Source organism: Rattus norvegicus, chromosome 16 (assembly GCF_021556685.1).
Source record: "Rattus norvegicus strain SHRSP/BbbUtx chromosome 16, alternate assembly SHRSP_T2T, whole genome shotgun sequence".
NCBI classification, from domain to species: domain Eukaryota; kingdom Metazoa; phylum Chordata; class Mammalia; order Rodentia; family Muridae; genus Rattus; species Rattus norvegicus.
The window spans coordinates 153,338-171,957 of record NC_141549.1 but is presented as its reverse complement, the minus strand read 5'-3'; the positions used below and the strand labels follow the sequence as shown (position 1 = coordinate 171,957).

The window sequence follows — 18,620 nt, the reverse complement described above, 5'->3', positions numbered from 1 at the left end:
GTCCCGCGGCGGAAGAGGAAGCGGCACGTGCGGCGCTTTACGGTGGCCGAGGAGGCGGCTGCGACTTTCTTACCCCTGAACAGCAAAGCACCCCGGGAAGGTGCACAGACAGTGGTTTTTATAGTCGCAGCTTCGAGGACGGTGTCCAGGCAGCCGGCACCATGGTGAAGGAGCAGTTCCGCGAGACGGATGTGGCTAAGAAAATGTAAGGACGCAGCCAGAGGGGTGGGGGTGAGGTGGAGGCTGAGGTCCCGGGTCCCAGAGGGTCCCAGGTGAGGGACAGTTAAGGGAGCGAAGAAGTTACATGGTGGAATTGCAGATCCTGGAAAGGACGAAGTGAGGTTGGGGTGTATCCCTGAAGTGAAGTGGAGAAAGTGGGATGGACAGAGCAGGGTCGGGACGGGTATTCTGGGTCAAGATGCCACCTCCCGAATCCCTGCGCGGACTCGTCTCAGCGAGCCTTTTCCCGTGGCACGAGGAGACAGTGTGTGCTGACTCAAGGTTGCCAGCTGGAAAGTGGCTTCACAGGCAGCTAGGTGGCAGACTTAGGAACCAGGCAGCTATTCTGGGCTCTCTGCTTCAAAGCTTAGCTATTAAGCCCTAGACTCTCATTATGATAACTTTTCAGTTATTTTTTTTTTTGGCGGGGGAGGCTTAAGGCGCAATTTTTTCATTAAACTTACATAGAGAGTGTACTGAGGCCCGCGTTGTGCACCAAAGACTCTGCACGATTGCAGTCTTTCTGCTTGGTCTATTAGAGGAGACAAATCAGCCATGGCTGTGGCAAATGCAAAGACAAGCAGAGGGCACCGAAAGCACCAAGTAGTGAATAAGTCCGGGCCCAGTGCAGACCAGGCCTCTTTCAGAACTCATTTTGGAGGGACAGGGTGGGCTGATGGAAGTGAAGCAGGGGCCTTACACTACGTGAGTCTTGTAAGCTGTGTCGGACTGCTGGAGTGCTTGACCAGGACAGAGTTTGAGGCTATGGCAGGGCTCCAGACTGGCAATGATGACGACTCGAGCTGGGACCAGGGGTCTGAGGGTGGATGTGGGGACACTGGAGAGAAGTGGATTTAAAGGGGTATAGGGCATAAAATGGAAGAGACAGAGGTATGAACAAGATGAGATTGACTGAATTCTGTGTTGGTCACCATTCACTGGGATAGGCATCTTACCTGGGTGACCTCCCAGCTCTTCTGAGTGTCCACCCATTTCTGTCCTTCACAGCCACCCTACTCACATAAAAGGATCCTCACACAGCAGCCCAGAGATGCTCTTAGAACAAAGACAAGGTCAAGCGAGATGGCGCAAGCCTATACTTACAACACTCAGGCCAACGCAGGAGGTCAGGCGTTTGAGGCTAGTCTAAGCCACAGAGCAAGAACCATCCTTTCAGTGTGAACCAGATCTATGTCACTGGGATCTTCTAGCAGCACTGACACGTGATTCCCTCCTAATTCCCAAACCCTGCCTGCAGGCCTTACTAGGCTCATCTTGTACCCTTAGCGATCTGCGCACCACTGTGCCACTTGTCTATGATTCTTGAGTGATGCCCAGTGCATGTGGGCCAAGGGATCTTTACCTTCTGCTTCAAATGTTCATTCTCCTAACTGCCCCTTCCTACTTAGAATTCAGCTAGAAGGTCACCTTTGCAGAGAAGCATTCTGACCAGACCCTGGTGTCCTCTCAGACTGTACCATTCCATGTCATTTTAATTCTCTGTAACTTTTATGAACAGTTACCACTGCATAGGACATTGGTTCCCACTCTCCCTCCCCCGTCCCACCACTCAAAACAGATAGTTACCTATGAAGATGTTAAGTCCTTTATTCAAAGTGGCACAGTATCTCTAGATAAACTCTCTGTCCATGCACATGGCTGTTTGACTGTGTTTCTTAGAAAATAGCAAAGGGCCGGGAAGCCTGTACGAGTGTGAGATAGACATAACTTTTCAGATACACTGAGCTGGAAATGCCCACGCCCTGTTGGCTAAAGGCGGCTAACCTAAAGAGATTTGGAAGACTATACAAAGGAAATCCCCGAGAGGATTGTACAGTGAAAAGAAGAGGGTTATGACCCAGAATGGCGGTCCACTGTCTAGAGGAAACCTCACAAGACACTAAAGGACTAAATGAAGACAGTAAAAAAGGAGAGTATAAGTAGAGGAGAGGAACGATTGGGAGTAGGGAACCCTGATTGCAGAGACAGGGAAGCAAGTCCAGATGGGGAAGAGAGTGGGGTGAACCCCCAGTGCCCGCAGAACAGTAACCTGAGAAAGGTATGTTCATCCTTAAGACCACCCACCAAGGGAGTGACCTTGAGAGCAATAACATTCTTTTTTCTTTTTTCTTTTTTTCGGAGCTGGGGACCGAACCCAGGGCCTTGCGCTTGCTAGGCAAGCGCTCTACCACTGAGCTAAATCCCCAACCCAGGAATAACATTTCATGAGGAAAATAGAAACTCTTTCCCATAGGATAAAAAGACATTTTGAAGGAGGACCCAATTATTAAACTATATTTGGGTCAGGGAACGAGACTGTGCAGCGAGTCAGAAGGACAGGTTGGTTTTGGTTGTGCCCGTGCGTGTGTGCCTAGATCCATGGGCTTTGATATAACTTTCCTCTGTTCCCACTGCAGAAGCCATATCTGTTTTGGAATGAAGTCCCCTGAGGAGATGCGCCAGCAGGCACATATCCAGGTTGTCAGTAAGAACCTGTACAGCCAAGACAACAACCATGCCCCCTTGTTGTATGGAGTGCTTGACCATAGAATGGTAAGGCCCTGTCCCTCCCAGTGTTCCACAGTCGACACACTAAAGGCTTAGTCCCGACTGGTTGTGAGAAATGAGGATTGGGCTCCTTTCTTGTGCTCTCCACTAATGGCTGGGTGTTCTTTCCTCCAAAGGGGACAAGTGAAAAGGATCGTCCTTGTGAGACCTGTGGGAAGAACCTGGCAGACTGTCTGGGCCACTATGGGTACATTGATCTAGAGCTGCCGTGCTTTCATGTCGGGTACTTCAGAGCTGTCATTGGCATTTTACAGGTAAGCAAGGGAGAAGTTCAGCAGTGCTTGGTCAGGGGCGTTGGCATGAACTGGAACTATGACTGGGGAGGGGCATACCCAGGAGAAGTTTTTATACTAAGTACATCGTATTCTACTCTTGCATTATTTTAAATTTCATACAGATTCTGTAATGTTCTCTTTCCCTTAAGAAAGTAATAGCTGGCAGAGGAGATGGCTTAATGGGTAAAGGCATTTGATGCCAATCTGAGCACCTGAGTTCAATTGCCAGTCCCATGTTGTTGAAGGAGAGTGCTGACTCCTAAGGTCCTCTGATCTCCACACATAAGCTGTAGCTCACACTGAAATAAATGCATGTTAAAAGAAAAAAATCCGCCCAAATGAAAGTGGTAGTTTACTCATTGCAAACAGTGCTAAGCTAGGCTTAACATACACCATAATCTTAGCACTCAAGAAGCAGAAAAGGAGAATCCCAGGTCCAAGACCAGCCTGGGCTGTGTGATGAACCCTTGTCTTAAGGTCTGAAAAGTCCAGATTGCAACTGTTAAAAAAAAACTACAGGAGTGGTGATGTGCACGTGTAATCACAGGGACAGAGGAGCAGAGTCAGGAGGATTGCAGATTTGAAGCTAGCTTGAGACATGTGAGTTCAAGATCAGCCTGATTTAAATAACAAGGGCAGTAGGGTAGATACAGTTCATTAATAAGCATGCGTAGCATGCAGAAGACCCTAGGCTCAATCCCAAACACTGTACCAAAGTGATAACAATTCCAACGACACAGAAAGCACAAAGAAAATACAGCGACAAGATCTTGCCAACAAAGCGGTGACATTTAGTAATATTATTTATTTGTTTCATGTGCGCTTGTTGCACGCACTCAATAGGGGTCAGGATAACTCTCGGGAGTCAGTTTCTCTTAGTGCCTTGTGGCTCCCAGGGATTGGACTCGGGTCATTAGGCTTGGCCTCGAGCACTGCCCGATGCTCTGTCTTAGTAGTTTCGGAAGTGTCATTTTTAAAGAGGAGGGATTGTTTACCCTCTTATCTCTGTCTCCATTCTGTTTAACCTTTGAAAGATGATCTGCAAAACCTGCTGCCACATTATGCTGTCCCAGGAAGAGAAGCAGCAGTTTCTAGATTTCCTGAAGAGGCCTGGCCTAACCTACCTGCAGAAGCGAGGCCTGAAGAAGAAGATCTCAGACAAGTGCCGGAAGAAAAGCACTTGTCACTACTGTGGTGCTTTTAATGGTGAGGCGATTGCCCAAACTCAGTGATGGCCCTTCTGCTCACTCTTTGTTTCTGGGCTTGATCCGGTATGATGTCTTTAAATCAGCTGTTTTCCTATGATTTCCTGTGATTACGGGGCCAGCAGCCAGTGTGTTCCTAGAAAATGTTTCTCTCCCTTGATTGCCGTCGCAGTTTTGTTAGACTATAACCTTTAGATAGCATAGCTGAGAACCTGACTATTTTAATCCTTGGTAAATTAATTCACTCTTGTAGGTACTGTAAAGAAATGTGGTTTGCTGAAGATAATTCATGAAAAATACAAGACAAACAAAAAAGTTGTGGATCCCATTGTATCAAACTTCCTGCAGTCTTTTGAGACAGCCATTGAGCATAACAAAGAGGTTGAACCACTGCTAGGAAGGGCCCAGGTGAGTTGGAAATGTGTGCTGGGCCTTCGCCTGCACCTCTCAAACATCATGCCGGGCCACACACATGCACACACATGCACACAAACTCATCCCTTTCCCCTTCCACTCTCCACCCCCAGTGTACCCTCAGTCTTCAGACGGTAACGAGGGTTTTATGCCTCTGCCCTTAGCACCTCCCATGACTGAGATGGGTGTATATCTGGTGCAAAGTCTATTTGAGTTGGCTTTCTCACTCTACTTGTTTGGTTGTGATTTCCCGTTAGTGTTTTCTTTCCTAGTGGTGGTGGGAGAGTAGACAGGTTCTCGGTGTAGCCCAGGATCTTCCATTCCCATAACTTTTCAGTCTCCTAAGTGCTGGCATTCCAGGCTTGTACTCCCACACCCAGAAGAACCTATGGCAATTGGACAGAAATTATAGTCTGTCCCCAAAAGACTAGTGAGTCCTCAAACTCCTGTCACACAGTGTATGTCCCGACGTGGTGAACGGTCCCTCCATAGAGGTCGGCAATCTCCCACATCTTCTACCTGCTTCCCGTGTTCCTTACCTGTAGTTCCTGGTCTCTGCGCTGGTCTGTGGTTCAGTTGCCAGCAGCCTCTTTCCAGTCCAGTGCCCCAGAGAGCTGCTCTTGCTAATAAGTGTCTTAGACTTTACAGTCCTTGGGCCTTTCAGTTCCATGACATTCCAGTGTCCTGTCTCGCTGCAGCTGGTTCTCTCTCTGTCCCTTTCCTACCATTTCTCAATGGACTTGAAGATTTCCTACCTTATTTTATCATGTGGTAGGGAGGTGTTCATGGCTGGAAGACAGGAGCTCCTTAACCTGTGTCATCCCTGCTGTCCACAGTTGCCTTCCATGCTTTGGGGTCCTGATGGCAGTAGCTATGCAGACGTTTCTTTCTAACTTTGTTTCTTTCCTAGACCCTTTAGGACATGTTTGTTAATGTCAACTTAAGTAACATTTCATTATAACTAATTATATATATATATATATATATATATATATATATATATGATTTTATTTACTTATTTTCTGTGAGTACATGTGGCTGTCTTCAGACACACCAGAAGAGGGCATCAGATCCCGTCACAGATGGTTGTGAGCCACCATGTGGTTGCTGGGAATTGAACTCAGGACCTCTGGGAGAGCAGTCAGTGCTCCTTTTCGCGGCAAGGTCTTTCTTTGTCAGTGTTTCTCGATCTGCATTTTGACCACAGGGATCCAACAACCCTTTCACACAGGTCACCTGAGACCATTGGAAAACACAGTAACAAAATTACAGTTAGGAAGTAATAATGAAAATAATTTTGTGGTTGGGGATCACCACCGTATGAGGAACTGTATTAAAGAATCAAAGCACTAGGAAGGTTGAGAACCGCTGTTCTATGTAGTCCTGGCTGTCCTGGAACTCACTACGTAGACCAAGCTGGTCTGCCTCTGTTTCCCAAAAGCTGGTATTAAAGGTGTATGACACCATGCTTGGCTACATTCTTAGGATCTTTAGATCTCTGATCACTTGCATAGTTTGTAATAAGTTAGCAACTCATATCTTAACATTTTTAATATAATAATTTTATGTTCACATATGCGTGCAATATATTTTCATCATATTCACCCTACTTTTCTTCTACATCCCCTCAGATTCATGGCTTGTCCCTTCCTACCTTCATGATCTTTGTCTTTTTATTAACCCACCAAGTCAAATTTATGCTGCCCATGTATCAAGAGTGAGGTCATCACTGGAGCACGGTTAACCCAACAGGAGCCACACCCTTAAAGAGAATTGGCTCTTCTTTTCCTAAGGGCTATCAACTAGCAATGGTTCCTCAGCTAGGAGTGGAGTCTTGTGAGCCCTGGCCTCCTTCACAGTCTAACACTTTTTTTTTTTTTTTTTTTTTGGTTTTTTTTTTTCGGAGCTGGGGATCGAACCCAGGGCCTTGCGCTTCCTAGGCAAGCGCTCTACCACTGAGCTAAATCCCCAGCCGCCACAGTCTAACACTTAATGAGCTTAATTCAAAAGTAATGCATATAAGCTTATTAAGAAAAATTCGATTATAATAAAAAGAAAGATTCAGTCAGTTAAGTGCTTGCAAAAGGATTTGTGATGAATATCTAGAACTCAAATGTCAAGCCAGTGTGATGGTATGTGCTTATAATCCCAGCCGTGGGGAAGCAGAGACAGGCGTAACCCTAGGGCTTGGCTGGCCAGCCTGCCCTAGGCAATTCTCCATTACATAGTAAGCTTGAGGCTATTTGGGATCCTGTCTCCAAGCAAAGCAGACAGGGAAGGATAACCTTACCAACCTGAAAAAAACTAACCTACTCTCCCTATTCCTTCCTACTTCCTGTAGGAGAACTTGAATCCCTTAGTAGTTCTGAACTTGTTTAAGCGCATCCCAGCTGAAGATGTCCCGTTACTTCTGATGAACCCAGAAGCTGGAAAGCCCTCTGATTTGATTCTCACCCGACTTTTGGTGCCTCCCCTGTGTATCAGACCTTCTGTCGTGAGTGATTTGAAGTCTGGAACCAATGAAGATGATCTGACAATGAAACTGACCGAGATCATTTTCCTAAATGATGTTATTAAAAAGGTCAGTGTCTCCCGTTAACCTTTGCATCCTGCAGTGGCTGCATCTGGAGATGTTGCTTAGTTTCAGTTGGCGAAGACGCAGAGAACAGGCTTGTTTCTGATCTCTACTCTAGCACCGCATCTCTGGAGCCAAGACACAGATGATCATGGAGGACTGGGATTTCCTGCAGCTACAGTGTGCCCTCTATATCAACAGTGAGCTCTCTGGCATCCCTCTCAACATGGCACCTAAGAAGTGGACTCGAGGCTTTGTCCAGCGTCTGAAGGGGAAGCAGGGTAGGCTCCTGACAGGATGTGCCATTGTCACCTCGTGAGGGAGTAGATGTCTGTTCCGATAACTGCCAAACAGCACAGTGTGTCGTGGAACTCATGATGTGTTTTGATTTATTTAGGTCGATTTAGAGGTAATCTGTCAGGGAAGAGGGTGGATTTTTCTGGCCGAACAGTCATCTCACCTGACCCCAACCTCCGCATTGATGAAGTAGCTGTGCCAGTTCATGTGGCCAAAATTCTAACTTTTCCTGAGAAGGTTCGTAGCATTCAGCTGCCCAGTTCTTTGGTTTCAGTGCAGTGTTTCCTATCGGATGGGTCATGCTACACATACAGGCAAATCCCCAGAAACACACAGCTTTGTGAGAAGATCTCATTCCTCTTTGTTTATGGGGGTTTTGTTTGTTTTGAAATGGGTGCCCTGTCTGCGTACATCTGCAGGACAGAAGGGGGCATCAGATCCAGATGGTGGTTATCCACCATGAGAAATTGCTGGAAATTGAGTTCAGTGCTCTTAACCCCTCCGCCATCTCTCCATCTCACTTTAAACACACACAGCACACACAGTAACATCTACACTGGCATAGTCATCATTGTAGCTGGCGCTTGTTGGATGTTTGTTGTAGTTGTAGAGGTCTAACCTCGGACCACTGGTGCCAGTCACATAAGCACTCAACCGTTGACTTGCACCCTCTCCACAGACCAAAAGCAGCCTCTCACCGACTCTAAGGAGACAGTTATTATCAAATAGCTATAGTGAATAATAGCTTTTTGTTTTTTAAGATTTTATTTATTTTACCTACACTGTTGCTCTCTTCAGACACACCAGAAGAGGGCATCGGATCCCATTACAGACGGTTGTGAGCCACCATGTGGTTGCTGGGAGTTGAACTCAGGACCTCTGGAAGAGCAGTCAGTGCTCTTAACCGCTGAGCCATCTCTCCAGCCCATTGATAATAGTTTAAGTGTTTTGGTTTTTGGTAAGGTGTGGTTTGTTTTTTTTTTTTTTTTTTTTTTTTTTTGAGACAGGGTCTCACTCACTATGTAACCCTGGCTGTTCTGGAGTTCACTATGTGGACCAGGCAGGCCTTGAACTCACAGAGCTCCTCCTGTTTCTGCCTCCCAAGTGTTGGGATTAAAGGCATGTGCCACCTCTGCCCAGATCAGCTTTTTAAGGTTTTAAAGGGAAGATTGATAATGTGTCTAAGTTACTTTCGTTGTATTTTGTTTTTATTCTGATTGCATATATGTGTGTACACTTACATGAGTGTGAGTGTACATGACCTATAGTGTGCATTTTACCAAACCAAGGAGCCACCTCACCAGTTCTTACCAAATTGCTGTCAGAGACAGCTGCAAATGAAAACAGAACACTTCTTTATATTTGCAAAACAAAAAGAGTCAGCTTTTCCTTTTGATGTTTTTTTCCCTTTTGTCTACGTTCTATAGTTGAAGGCCTCATCTCAGGTTCATTCAGCAGTGTTTTTTGTTTGTTTGTTTTTTTGGTTTTTTTTTTTTTTTTTGGAGCTGGGGACCGAACCCAGGGCCTTGCGCTTCCTAGGTAAGCGCTCTACCACTGAGCTAAATCCCCAGCCCCTCAGCAGTGTTTTAAAACAAAAAGTCATGCCTTCTCTGTCAGGCTTCCCCCAAACACCAAAACCCACTCCATCTATTTTCAGTTCCGTCAGTGTTACTTAACCATTCTGGGGTGCACATTTTGGGGGCGTGTCGAGATGCGCGACAGTGTGGTCCCTGGAGTCCCTCTCTTTCCTGCTTGTGAATGCATACATTCCATACATTCCACCTCTGCTCCCTGCTGACATCTTCAGCACCTTTGTTGGTTTAATCCTCACATTTAAACTATTTCCATGAAAATGTTTTTCCTAAATGGTACCTAAGTAAAATAAGCAGTGTTTCTCATTTGCTTGTACATTTTGCAGTCTAGCCATCCAAAAACTTCTGGACACACAATTGTCAAAATAGTCAAAACCATCAGTTCTTCCTAGTTAGTTTTTTGGGATGGGGTGTTAGTTTTTAAACTGTAGAATCACAGAGTCAAGGAGTTTGATCATTAGAAAGCTGTTGCTGGTCACCCAGAAAGCCTGTATCAGTCTGCACTCAGTTCATGCGCAGTGAGTTTATATAAGATGGTGGTTACAGAACACCCAAAACTGAGCTCTGCATGGACACCTAGAGCACTGTAGGGCCTGCTCATAAAAACTCACTGATTGATTGCATACCTGTGATTTATAGACAGCCTGGATCATCGGTGCTTATAGTAAACCTGTTCCTCGTGTCCTCGTTAGAATGAAAAACGATCTAATGCCCTCCCATGGAACTGCTGACTGAGAAGTTAGAGAGTATGGCTGGAGCAGGCCACGGCCCGTGGTGTTGGCTGCCGCATCTCTAGGTCTTAGAGCCTAGTACACATTGGCAGATGAAGCTGCCTCAGACTGCAATCCAGTACAGTATTACACTGTGCAGTACAGAGTGGTACAGATGGGGACACTGGAGACTGAGAAGAGACTTAGCCATGCCTCCTTAGATCTAGTCTCCTGCCTGCCAGCTCACTGTTCTCTTTTTCTCTTAGAATCTATACAAGGAACAACTGAGTGCTGTTGGCTAGCTTATGAAAGGAAAGATTGTTTCATTGTGTGTGGGTCTTTTTGTTTTTTGTTTTTTATCATGGTCCCATAGGTGAACAAAGCAAACATCAATTTTTTGAGGAAACTGGTTCGAAATGGCCCAGATGTTCACCCAGGAGCCAATTTTATCCAACAGAGGCACATGCAGATGAAAAGGTAATGCCTTCCCAATTGGGATTAACTTGCTTTACAGCACTGCTCCCCAGGACCATGGCGTGCATTCCAAATAGTGGCGTGTTGGAGTGTAGTGTGCATGTTTCAGTCGAGTGTACTTATGTCTGTTACTGTTTAATCACTGCATGTGCAGGAAGTATATTGGTCTTTAGCACGCGACATTATTAGACCTGGATGCACAGAGCACCTTGAGGTACAGATGTCTGTTTTCTCTGTTACGCTCACTGGTGCTCATTTCACCAGGTTTGGTTTGCGGCACCAGGTGAGGTGACCGCTAATGGCTTCTGTCATGGGGATCTTAAGAATCCTGTGCAAAAAGGCGCACTACTATATTGCTATGATTCTAAAACAAAATACTTTAGTGTTTAACACCTGTCTCTCCTGGGTCTGGAGAATGAATCCGGAACTTTGAGGATGCTAAGCAAACATCCTATGTCCTGCAGAGCCATACCTCCAGCTCCCAGTACCCTCTTTTTAAAAGTTGGGTCTCACTGAGTGATGGCAGCACACCTTTAACCCAGCACTGGGGAAATAGAGGCAGACAGAGCTCCAAGTTTGAGGCCAGCCTTGTCTACAGAGTGAGTGCCAGGACAGTCAGGGCTACACAGAGAAACCCTGTTTTGAAAAAACAAAGAGCAGGGGTGGGGGTGTGTGGTGTGTGTGTGTCTCGATGTATAGTCCATATTGGGGTGTACTCAGCTGGGATTTGAACCTAGGGCTCTGCCACTGAGCCATATTCTTAGCTGTTTTCTCATTTCTAAAAGTAGGGCATGTCTTATAATCAACTTGGCATAGGTTAACAGCTTTTTTCCTGATGATACATAGACTAGTGTTATATCTTGAAAATGGAGCCGTGTGTGGTGGCAGAGGCACTTGGAAGCCCACACTAAGGCAAGAAGGAGGCTTACAAGTTCCAGGTCAGCCTGGCTACATGGGAAGACCTTGTCTCAAATTAGTCAGTCAGATGGTAATGTCTGTCTCAGACTAGTTTAAGTGTCATAGACACCAGTTCCTGATCTGCAGGACGAGAACTGTAGGGGAGAACTTCGTTCAGAGACCTTGTGCATTCTGCACCTGTAGGTTCCTGAAGTATGGGAATCGGGAAAAGATGGCTCAGGAGCTCAAGTTCGGTGACATTGTAGAGAGACACCTGATAGATGGAGACGTGGTATTGTTCAACCGGCAGCCCTCACTGCACAAACTGAGCATCATGGCCCATCTGGTGAGTGTGAGGTTCCCACTCTTACTTCCTGCTGAGTGGGAACTTACAGCGTATATAGTGTGCTGAATTGTCAGTGAGTTAACTTAAAAATGCTGAAAATCTCCAAGTTTTATAACTTTGAACTTTCCATTTCAGTTTAAAGAAAACTTGTTTAAAATCGTGTGTGTGTGTGTGTGTGTGTGTGTGTGTGTGTGTGTGTGTGTGTGTGTGTGTCTGTGTCTGTGTCTATGTCTATGTCTATGTGTCTGTCTGTGTGACTGTGTCTATGGTCATGCCATGATGCATATGTGGAGTTAGGGAACAATGCACAGAAACTGATTCTCTTTTCCTATGTGCTTCCCAGAGATCAAACTCAGGTTGTCAGAAATAGAACTTTTTAATTTTTACTTTATTTTTTAGAGTTTATTATTATTATTTTTTTTATTATTATTATTATTGGAGAGAGAGAGTGTGTGTGTGTGTACGCGCACATGCATGTGCGTGCGTGCCATGTGTGTGCAGATACCTAAGAGGGTATGAGATCCCTTGAACTGGAATTATAGGCAGTGTGAGAGGACCAGAATGGGTTGGGAACCAGATTTGCGTGCTCTGGAGTAGCAAGCACTTCTAACCTCAGAACCCTCTGCAGCCCCTCCCTAAAGAGTTCTTCACATTCAAGCTGTAAGAACCATACCCAGCCCACAGTGGCACAGATCTAATTGAGAGTTGGTGTGAAAACAGCAGAAATGGTTTCATTTTGCAAAGGCAAACGTGTTGTGCATACAGCTTTGTATAAAATAGGCAGAAAATCATTTGGTTTTGCTTTTGCCTGTTAACTTAGCAACTGAAATGCTTAAAGGACTTGTATCAGCAGGCCTCCTGAAGAGTGTCGAATGTCATAGGCACCAGCAGAGGCAGACATGGTTTTGGAGAGCTGTGTTGTGGGCCCCCCTGCAGATGAGGCTCTGCTCCTGCTACTGCTTTTCATCCCTGTGAGCTCAAAATGAGCCTGAAGATATCCCCAGATTCAGGTTCGCCTTTTTGGCAGAACTGATGTCTAAATGGTGTTGGTTATTGTGTTTGGCTTATTTGGGGAGGTTCGTGTAATCTGGCCACCCACTCTGGTTGATGCTAATAAAAAGATTCAAATACTGAGGCCTAATTTCTAATTTCTTTCTGTTCTCCTGCATTATCCAGACAAGTTTAATGAAAGTTTTTCCTTGCTGTTGGAGCAGTGGCTCCCCCTGAAGTGCAGTTCACAGAGGAAAGAGTATTCATGGCTAGTTCTTTCCCTTCCTTTTCAGTCGGTGGAGGTGAGACGCAGGCACTTCCAGTTTACTTACTTGATAGGTTTGTTTTTTTGACTTCCACCTGTTATAAACTCAGTGTGAAACTTAATGACTGCTTGGGTACTGTGGAGTGTACATGTCATATCCTGTGTTGGTGTCTGCCTTATAGTATGTTACATTTGTTTTGGTCACCAGAGCTTGTTAACTAGATCTACAAATGATGTTTACCACAACAGAACATGTAGAAGTGCTTTTCTTCTGGACACGCCTAAGTCCTTTTCATATTTCATTTTGTTTGGTGTTCTATAGGCCAAGGTCAAGCCTCATCGAACCTTCAGATTCAATGAATGTGTCTGCACTCCCTACAATGCAGACTTCGATGGGGATGAAATGAACCTTCATCTTCCCCAGACAGAGGAAGCCAAAGCAGAGGCCCTTGTTCTCATGGGGGTAGGTAGTGCCTGTGAGACGGGCCCCACATGAAATGGCAGTGCAGGTCAATGCCAGGCTCAGCTGGGCAGTAGTGGTGGCAGAGGCAGGCGAATCTCTGAGTTCAAGGCCAGCCTGCTCTACAGTGTGAGTTCTAGGTCAGCCAGGGCTACGCAGAGAAACTGTGTCTAAGGAAAAGAAGAAAAGAGAAGAGAAGAAATAGCCTGACATGGTACTGCTTGCCTGTAACTCCAGCACTTAAGAACCTTAGCTATTGAGTGAGACCCAGCCCACTGGAGGTAGAGACAAGAACATTATAAGTTCAAGGCCAGCATGGATTACATGATCCTATCTCAAAAAAGTTGGCAGGGGGGTGTGAATCAGTGCCAGTATGGCCCTTGTCGGGGAAGATGCCCAACCAAGTGGATTTCCCAGTAGCTTTTGGCACATGTATGTTCTAAATGAAGCTTCCCTGAAGTGTATTTCATGTTACTTTGGCCTCTTAAAGGGCACAGCACTAACTCTTTTCTCCTCCAGACTTAAAATGAGACTGCTGTGGCTGCAGAGGTTCTATGATAGGGAGGTTGGCACCTGCTTAGAGGAGTTGGTCTCTGTCTATGCACTGTCCTCACTGCCCTTCCTATTCCTGCGGCACATGGCACTATTGGGGGTCTTCTCTGTCAGACTCTGCCCTTTAATAATTCCTGACTGGTTCCTTTGTAGAGCTTTGGGTTTTGTGGATTCTAATTGGGACCTAGGTGTGTTGCCTGTGTTAGCCTTGAAGTCATGAGCTCAAGTGATCCTCCTGCCTCAGTCTCCTAAGTGGTCAAACTATACATTACACTACATCTGGCTTGGCCTTTTTTTCCTCTGGCTTACATTTCTACATTATAAACTAACCTATGTCATAGTTGTAAGTATTCTATAATCCTACCCCAAAAAAATCACTTGTAGGGAGAGTATGGCTATGGCGCTATGGTGGACTCTTTGCTGACATGCTCAAAGCTGTTAATTCAGTTCCCAGTCCCTCTAAATGTAAATAGGTTTTTTTTTTAAAGGCCAGTTATTTCTTTGATCCAGCTTTTCTTCTGTAGTGTTGGGATTTACTCCTTGGCTTGTACTCTCGACCACTAAGGCACACTCCGCCTCCACACGTTCATTGTTGAGATGGGCTTGCTCTGTAGCACAGGCTAGCTGAGAACTCACCATGATCCTCCTACATCTGCTTTTAGCCTTAATATAATAGACTTACAATACTGCACTTAGCTACAGGCTTCATCACTGATGTGATACTTCAGACTTAACACTGATTTAGGCCTTAGTCCATGTATTAATTCTGAGGTTTGCATTGTCTGCCTTTGTAGGGTTTTTGTTTGTTTTTCTAACAGAAAGTACCTGCTGTTTTGTAATTAAAAGTAATACTAAAATGTTCTCAGGAAGAATAGCTAGCACTTGGACTCATCCAGTCAGAATCTGCTTGTAGGGGCCACACCATTGTTGTTCTGTTAGACGAACTTCTTGGCTAAAATCACAACTGTTAACTATAGGCTTAGACACTTGCATGTGTGTGGGGTCTGCTCTATCTGAACAAATGTTTGAGTTTCACTCAAAACCTAGGGGACATGGGGGTCATCACTGCATGGTGGCTTACAGTTGGGAAGTAAAAGGTCTGGCAGGGTCTTGGAGGTAGCAAGGAGGCCCAGAAAACCCAGTCTCACAGCAGTGCTCTGTATCACTTCATGGACATTGGAAGATTCCCACTCTGACATGGAAACTTCTGCCTGTTCTCAAGTGCTGTTAGAACTTGACAGCTCAAACACGAGAAATTGCTCAGTCCTGCTGTGATTGTGGAGAAACATGGACTTGTTGATTTCAGAGCTAACACTCTCTTAGCACTCACTGAAGGGCATTCTTAGCTGGACTGGTTCCACACTTGTTAATGCTAGTGCTTGGGAAGCTGGTGCTGGAGGATCACTGTGAGTTCCAGTCTAGCCTGGATTACAGAGTGAGCTCTAGGCCAACCTGGGCTACAGAATGAGTGCCTACTAGAGAGTTTTCTTTTCCCTTGGTAGATAAGGAAGCTACCAGATAATAAGGATGCTGGGGTAGAGACCTCACAGTTCAACAGTCACAGATGCAGGCTGCAGTGTACAGCTAGAGTGTCTGACTTGTACTTGTTTCTCCTTCAGACCAAAGCGAACCTTGTAACCCCAAGAAATGGGGAGCCACTCATTGCTGCCATTCAGGACTTCCTAACAGGTGAGTTTGGGAAGCCACAGTGATTCCTATGATGGCCTGAACTGAACACTGCTCATTGTATGCTATTCACTTGTTGGTTTGTGACAGGGTCCCCTGGGTGGCTTAGGCTGGGCTGGTGCTCAGAATCCTGCCCCACTCTCCCAGGTGTCATCGGTATAGGTGTGCACCTCCGTGCTCTGCCCTGTGCTTTTAGGTTTGTCGTTTACCCTTGAGCTTGCTGGAGGTATTTATTTTAAACCGGTTGATTATCATTTGATTCTGGGTGCACTCACTGAGCTCTACAGACTTTGCATTTATTTTTCTGTTGTTTCTTTTATGGTGGAGGCTTAGGGAGAGGAGGTGGGGGCAAAGAGTGTTGCTTCAGGTAGGCTGAGTCTGGGGATTTGGTGGGGCTTCATATAGGCTGAGCATGTGTTGGGAGATGTTCATTAGGGTTTCCTCTGGGCTGACTGAGCTTATGATGAAACTAGAGGGGCCTAGTATCTGGCCCAGGTACTGACTGCCACAGCTCTAACTGAGGCAGGGGATGGGACAAAGCCACTTCACTAACTTAGGGGTAGAGTCGGGGGCACAGTCAGTACCTCTGTTTGAATTCTAATCTAGGAAACAGACTTAAAGGTTAAAAATGTGTGCGCTTCCCCAATATGGTTTCTTTTCCTTTTGTGCTGGTTCCTTACCTTCTTAGGTGCCTACCTCCTCACCCTCAAGGACACTTTCTTTGATCGAGCCAAGGCTTGCCAGATCATTGCTTCAATACTGGTTGGCAAAGATGAAAAAATTAAAGTGCGCCTCCCACCCCCTACAATACTAAAGGTGTGTTGGGGTCCACGTGGGTTGGGGTGGAGTGAAGGGGGCCATGCCGTTGCTGGGCTTGCCTGTCCCCACTGCACCCTCTTGCCTTTCTGAAGTGGAGAGAGAAGACCAGCGCTCATCTGTCCCTCCTTTCCTCCAGCCTGTCACCCTGTGGACCGGAAAGCAAATCTTCAGTGTCATCCTCAGGCCTAGTGACGACAATCCAGTGAGGGCCAACCTTCGAACCAAGGGCAAGCAGTACTGTGGCAAGGGGGAAGACCTCTGCACCAACGATTCCTGTGAGTGGAAGGGAAGGGATGGGATGGCAAAGAGTGAACTCCACTCTTGTTCCTACAAAGGCCTCAGGAGGAAGTGATCTTTTTCGGAAATATCAGTCTTGGTTCCTCTAGATGGCAGAGATCCAGGGGTCAGAGTGGTCCTTTTTAATGGTTTTGTCAGTTAGTGCAATTTCTCTTTTTTTCTGGGGAGTGGGGAGCAGGTGAGCATCAAAGGTTGTTTAAGGTTTATAAGTTACTATCATAATTATTATTATTATTATATATGCCTTTTAGACAATATATTCATTGTCTAACAGCACAACTACTAACTAGGTGAGCTTTTAATGGAGGTAAAGTCTCACACTGTAGCCCAAACCAACATGGAGCTAACAGCATCTTTCTGCTTCACTTCAAGAGTGCTGGCTGGCACTTCCGTGGTGAGCAGTCCCACCTTGCTCTGCTTTGGTAGTGAGGATTGAACTCAGGGCCTTATGCATGATGCTCTCACAGAACTACACCCCTCCTCAAGACTGATGGGTTTAATTTATTTGGTCAGAAAGAAGTCTTGCTAACATGAAGATTTGGCATAACAGAAAGAGGATTTTTTTTTTCTTTTTTTCGGAGCTGGGGACCGAACCCAGGGCCTTGTGCTTGCTAGGCAAGTGCTCTACCGCTGAGCTAAATCCCCAACCCCCAGAAAGAGGATTTAAATACAGTTCATTCATGTCTCTTTAGTAAAATCAGTGACTCTGAGTGAGATTCACAACCAGCATCCAGTGGTTACTGTCTAGCACAATCGTTTTAGCTCTCCCAGCTCCTGGCAAGCAGTCCCTGGCATAGCGAAGGTCAGAATGAGCATGGCTAGCAGGGCCTTGGGACTAGCTCTGTGACTATCCGGGATGCCCTGCTGAGCTCTCTGAAGGTCAGACTAGACTGTGTCTAGTGTTTGGAGGGATACTTTCTTCTCATATTTGTTGCCTTATCAGAAAACAAGGTTTTAAGGAGAAATTCTTTGGCTGTACTTTGAATTTTCGGGATGTTAACATTATTGTTGACCAGATAACTGTCCACCTAAATGCATTGTCAAGTATCACCCTTCCAGATGTCACCATCCAGAACAGCGAGTTGATGTGCGGCAGCATGGACAAAGGGACTCTGGGGTCGGGGTCCAAGAACAACATCTTCTACATCTTGCTTCGAGACTGGGGGCAGAACGAGGCTGCCGATGCCATGTCTCGGCTTGCCAGGCTGGCTCCTGTCTACCTGTGTGAGTGTCTCAGTAGCTTCATGTTTCATGTTAATGCCGCTGCAGTAGGGAAGGCTTAATGTGTTCTAAGTGCTCTTCCACCGCTTCATCCTCACGCCCACACAGGACAGAATGCTAAGTCATGTGTGCATGTAGCAGTAAGGTCAACTCAGGCCTGCCAAATTGGGGATGTGAATTTGATTTTCTTTTTTTCTTCCTAATCAGAACTTTCAGTAGCTTCCCATTGTCTATAAATGGGCTCACTGCATATAAAGCCCTTTATGTGACACTGCCCAGGTACTTGGGAATGGTCCCTCTGGGCTTCTCTTGATCCCAACCACTCATACTGTGTGTGTGTGTGTGTGTGTGTGTGTGTGTGTGTGTGTGTGTGTGTGTGTGTGTGTGTGTGTGTTGTCTTGTGCTTTTTGGAAAAGTTCATAGTGGTAAGCCCTGGTATATGTAAGCCTTTTCATTTCTTATGCTAATCAGTCAGTCATAAATTTGCAACCGTGTCCTTTCTTTCTGGAAATTTCCTCATTATTTCTTGGATAATGTTATCTTCATTTCTTGCTGTTTTTACCTTGTGTTAATTACATTTCTATTTACTTCATAAATTGTGCTTTTTATACCTTTTTTCTATTACCTATGTCTTTACTGTTGATTCATCTCTTATCATTTCTGTTGATACGTGTTGGTCTGCAGTGAGAAGGCCGACTCTCAGTTCAACCAAGGAACCTAGGGGACCATCAAACCCACAGCCCCATTTCCAATCAGCG

General features: G+C 45.7%; 1 protein-coding gene across 1 annotated transcript in view; it reads left to right on the top strand.

Annotated features, from left to right (window-relative positions):
* Polr3a (RNA polymerase III subunit A) overlaps positions 1–18,620 on the top strand; it is a 39,023-nt gene continuing 20,403 nt past the window's right edge. Inside the window, exons 1-15 of the mRNA NM_001414889.1 lie at positions 1–205; positions 2,637–2,772; positions 2,904–3,041; positions 4,097–4,268; positions 4,521–4,675; positions 7,023–7,262; positions 7,375–7,537; positions 7,654–7,790; positions 10,229–10,332; positions 11,431–11,572; positions 13,150–13,290; positions 15,459–15,528; positions 16,214–16,341; positions 16,481–16,619; positions 17,701–17,865. Of these exons, the coding sequence (NP_001401818.1) occupies positions 162–205; positions 2,637–2,772; positions 2,904–3,041; positions 4,097–4,268; positions 4,521–4,675; positions 7,023–7,262; positions 7,375–7,537; positions 7,654–7,790; positions 10,229–10,332; positions 11,431–11,572; positions 13,150–13,290; positions 15,459–15,528; positions 16,214–16,341; positions 16,481–16,619; positions 17,701–17,865 (2,074 nt within the window). The 5' untranslated portion in view covers positions 1–161. The remainder of the gene's footprint in view (positions 206–2,636; positions 2,773–2,903; positions 3,042–4,096; positions 4,269–4,520; positions 4,676–7,022; positions 7,263–7,374; positions 7,538–7,653; positions 7,791–10,228; positions 10,333–11,430; positions 11,573–13,149; positions 13,291–15,458; positions 15,529–16,213; positions 16,342–16,480; positions 16,620–17,700; positions 17,866–18,620) is intronic.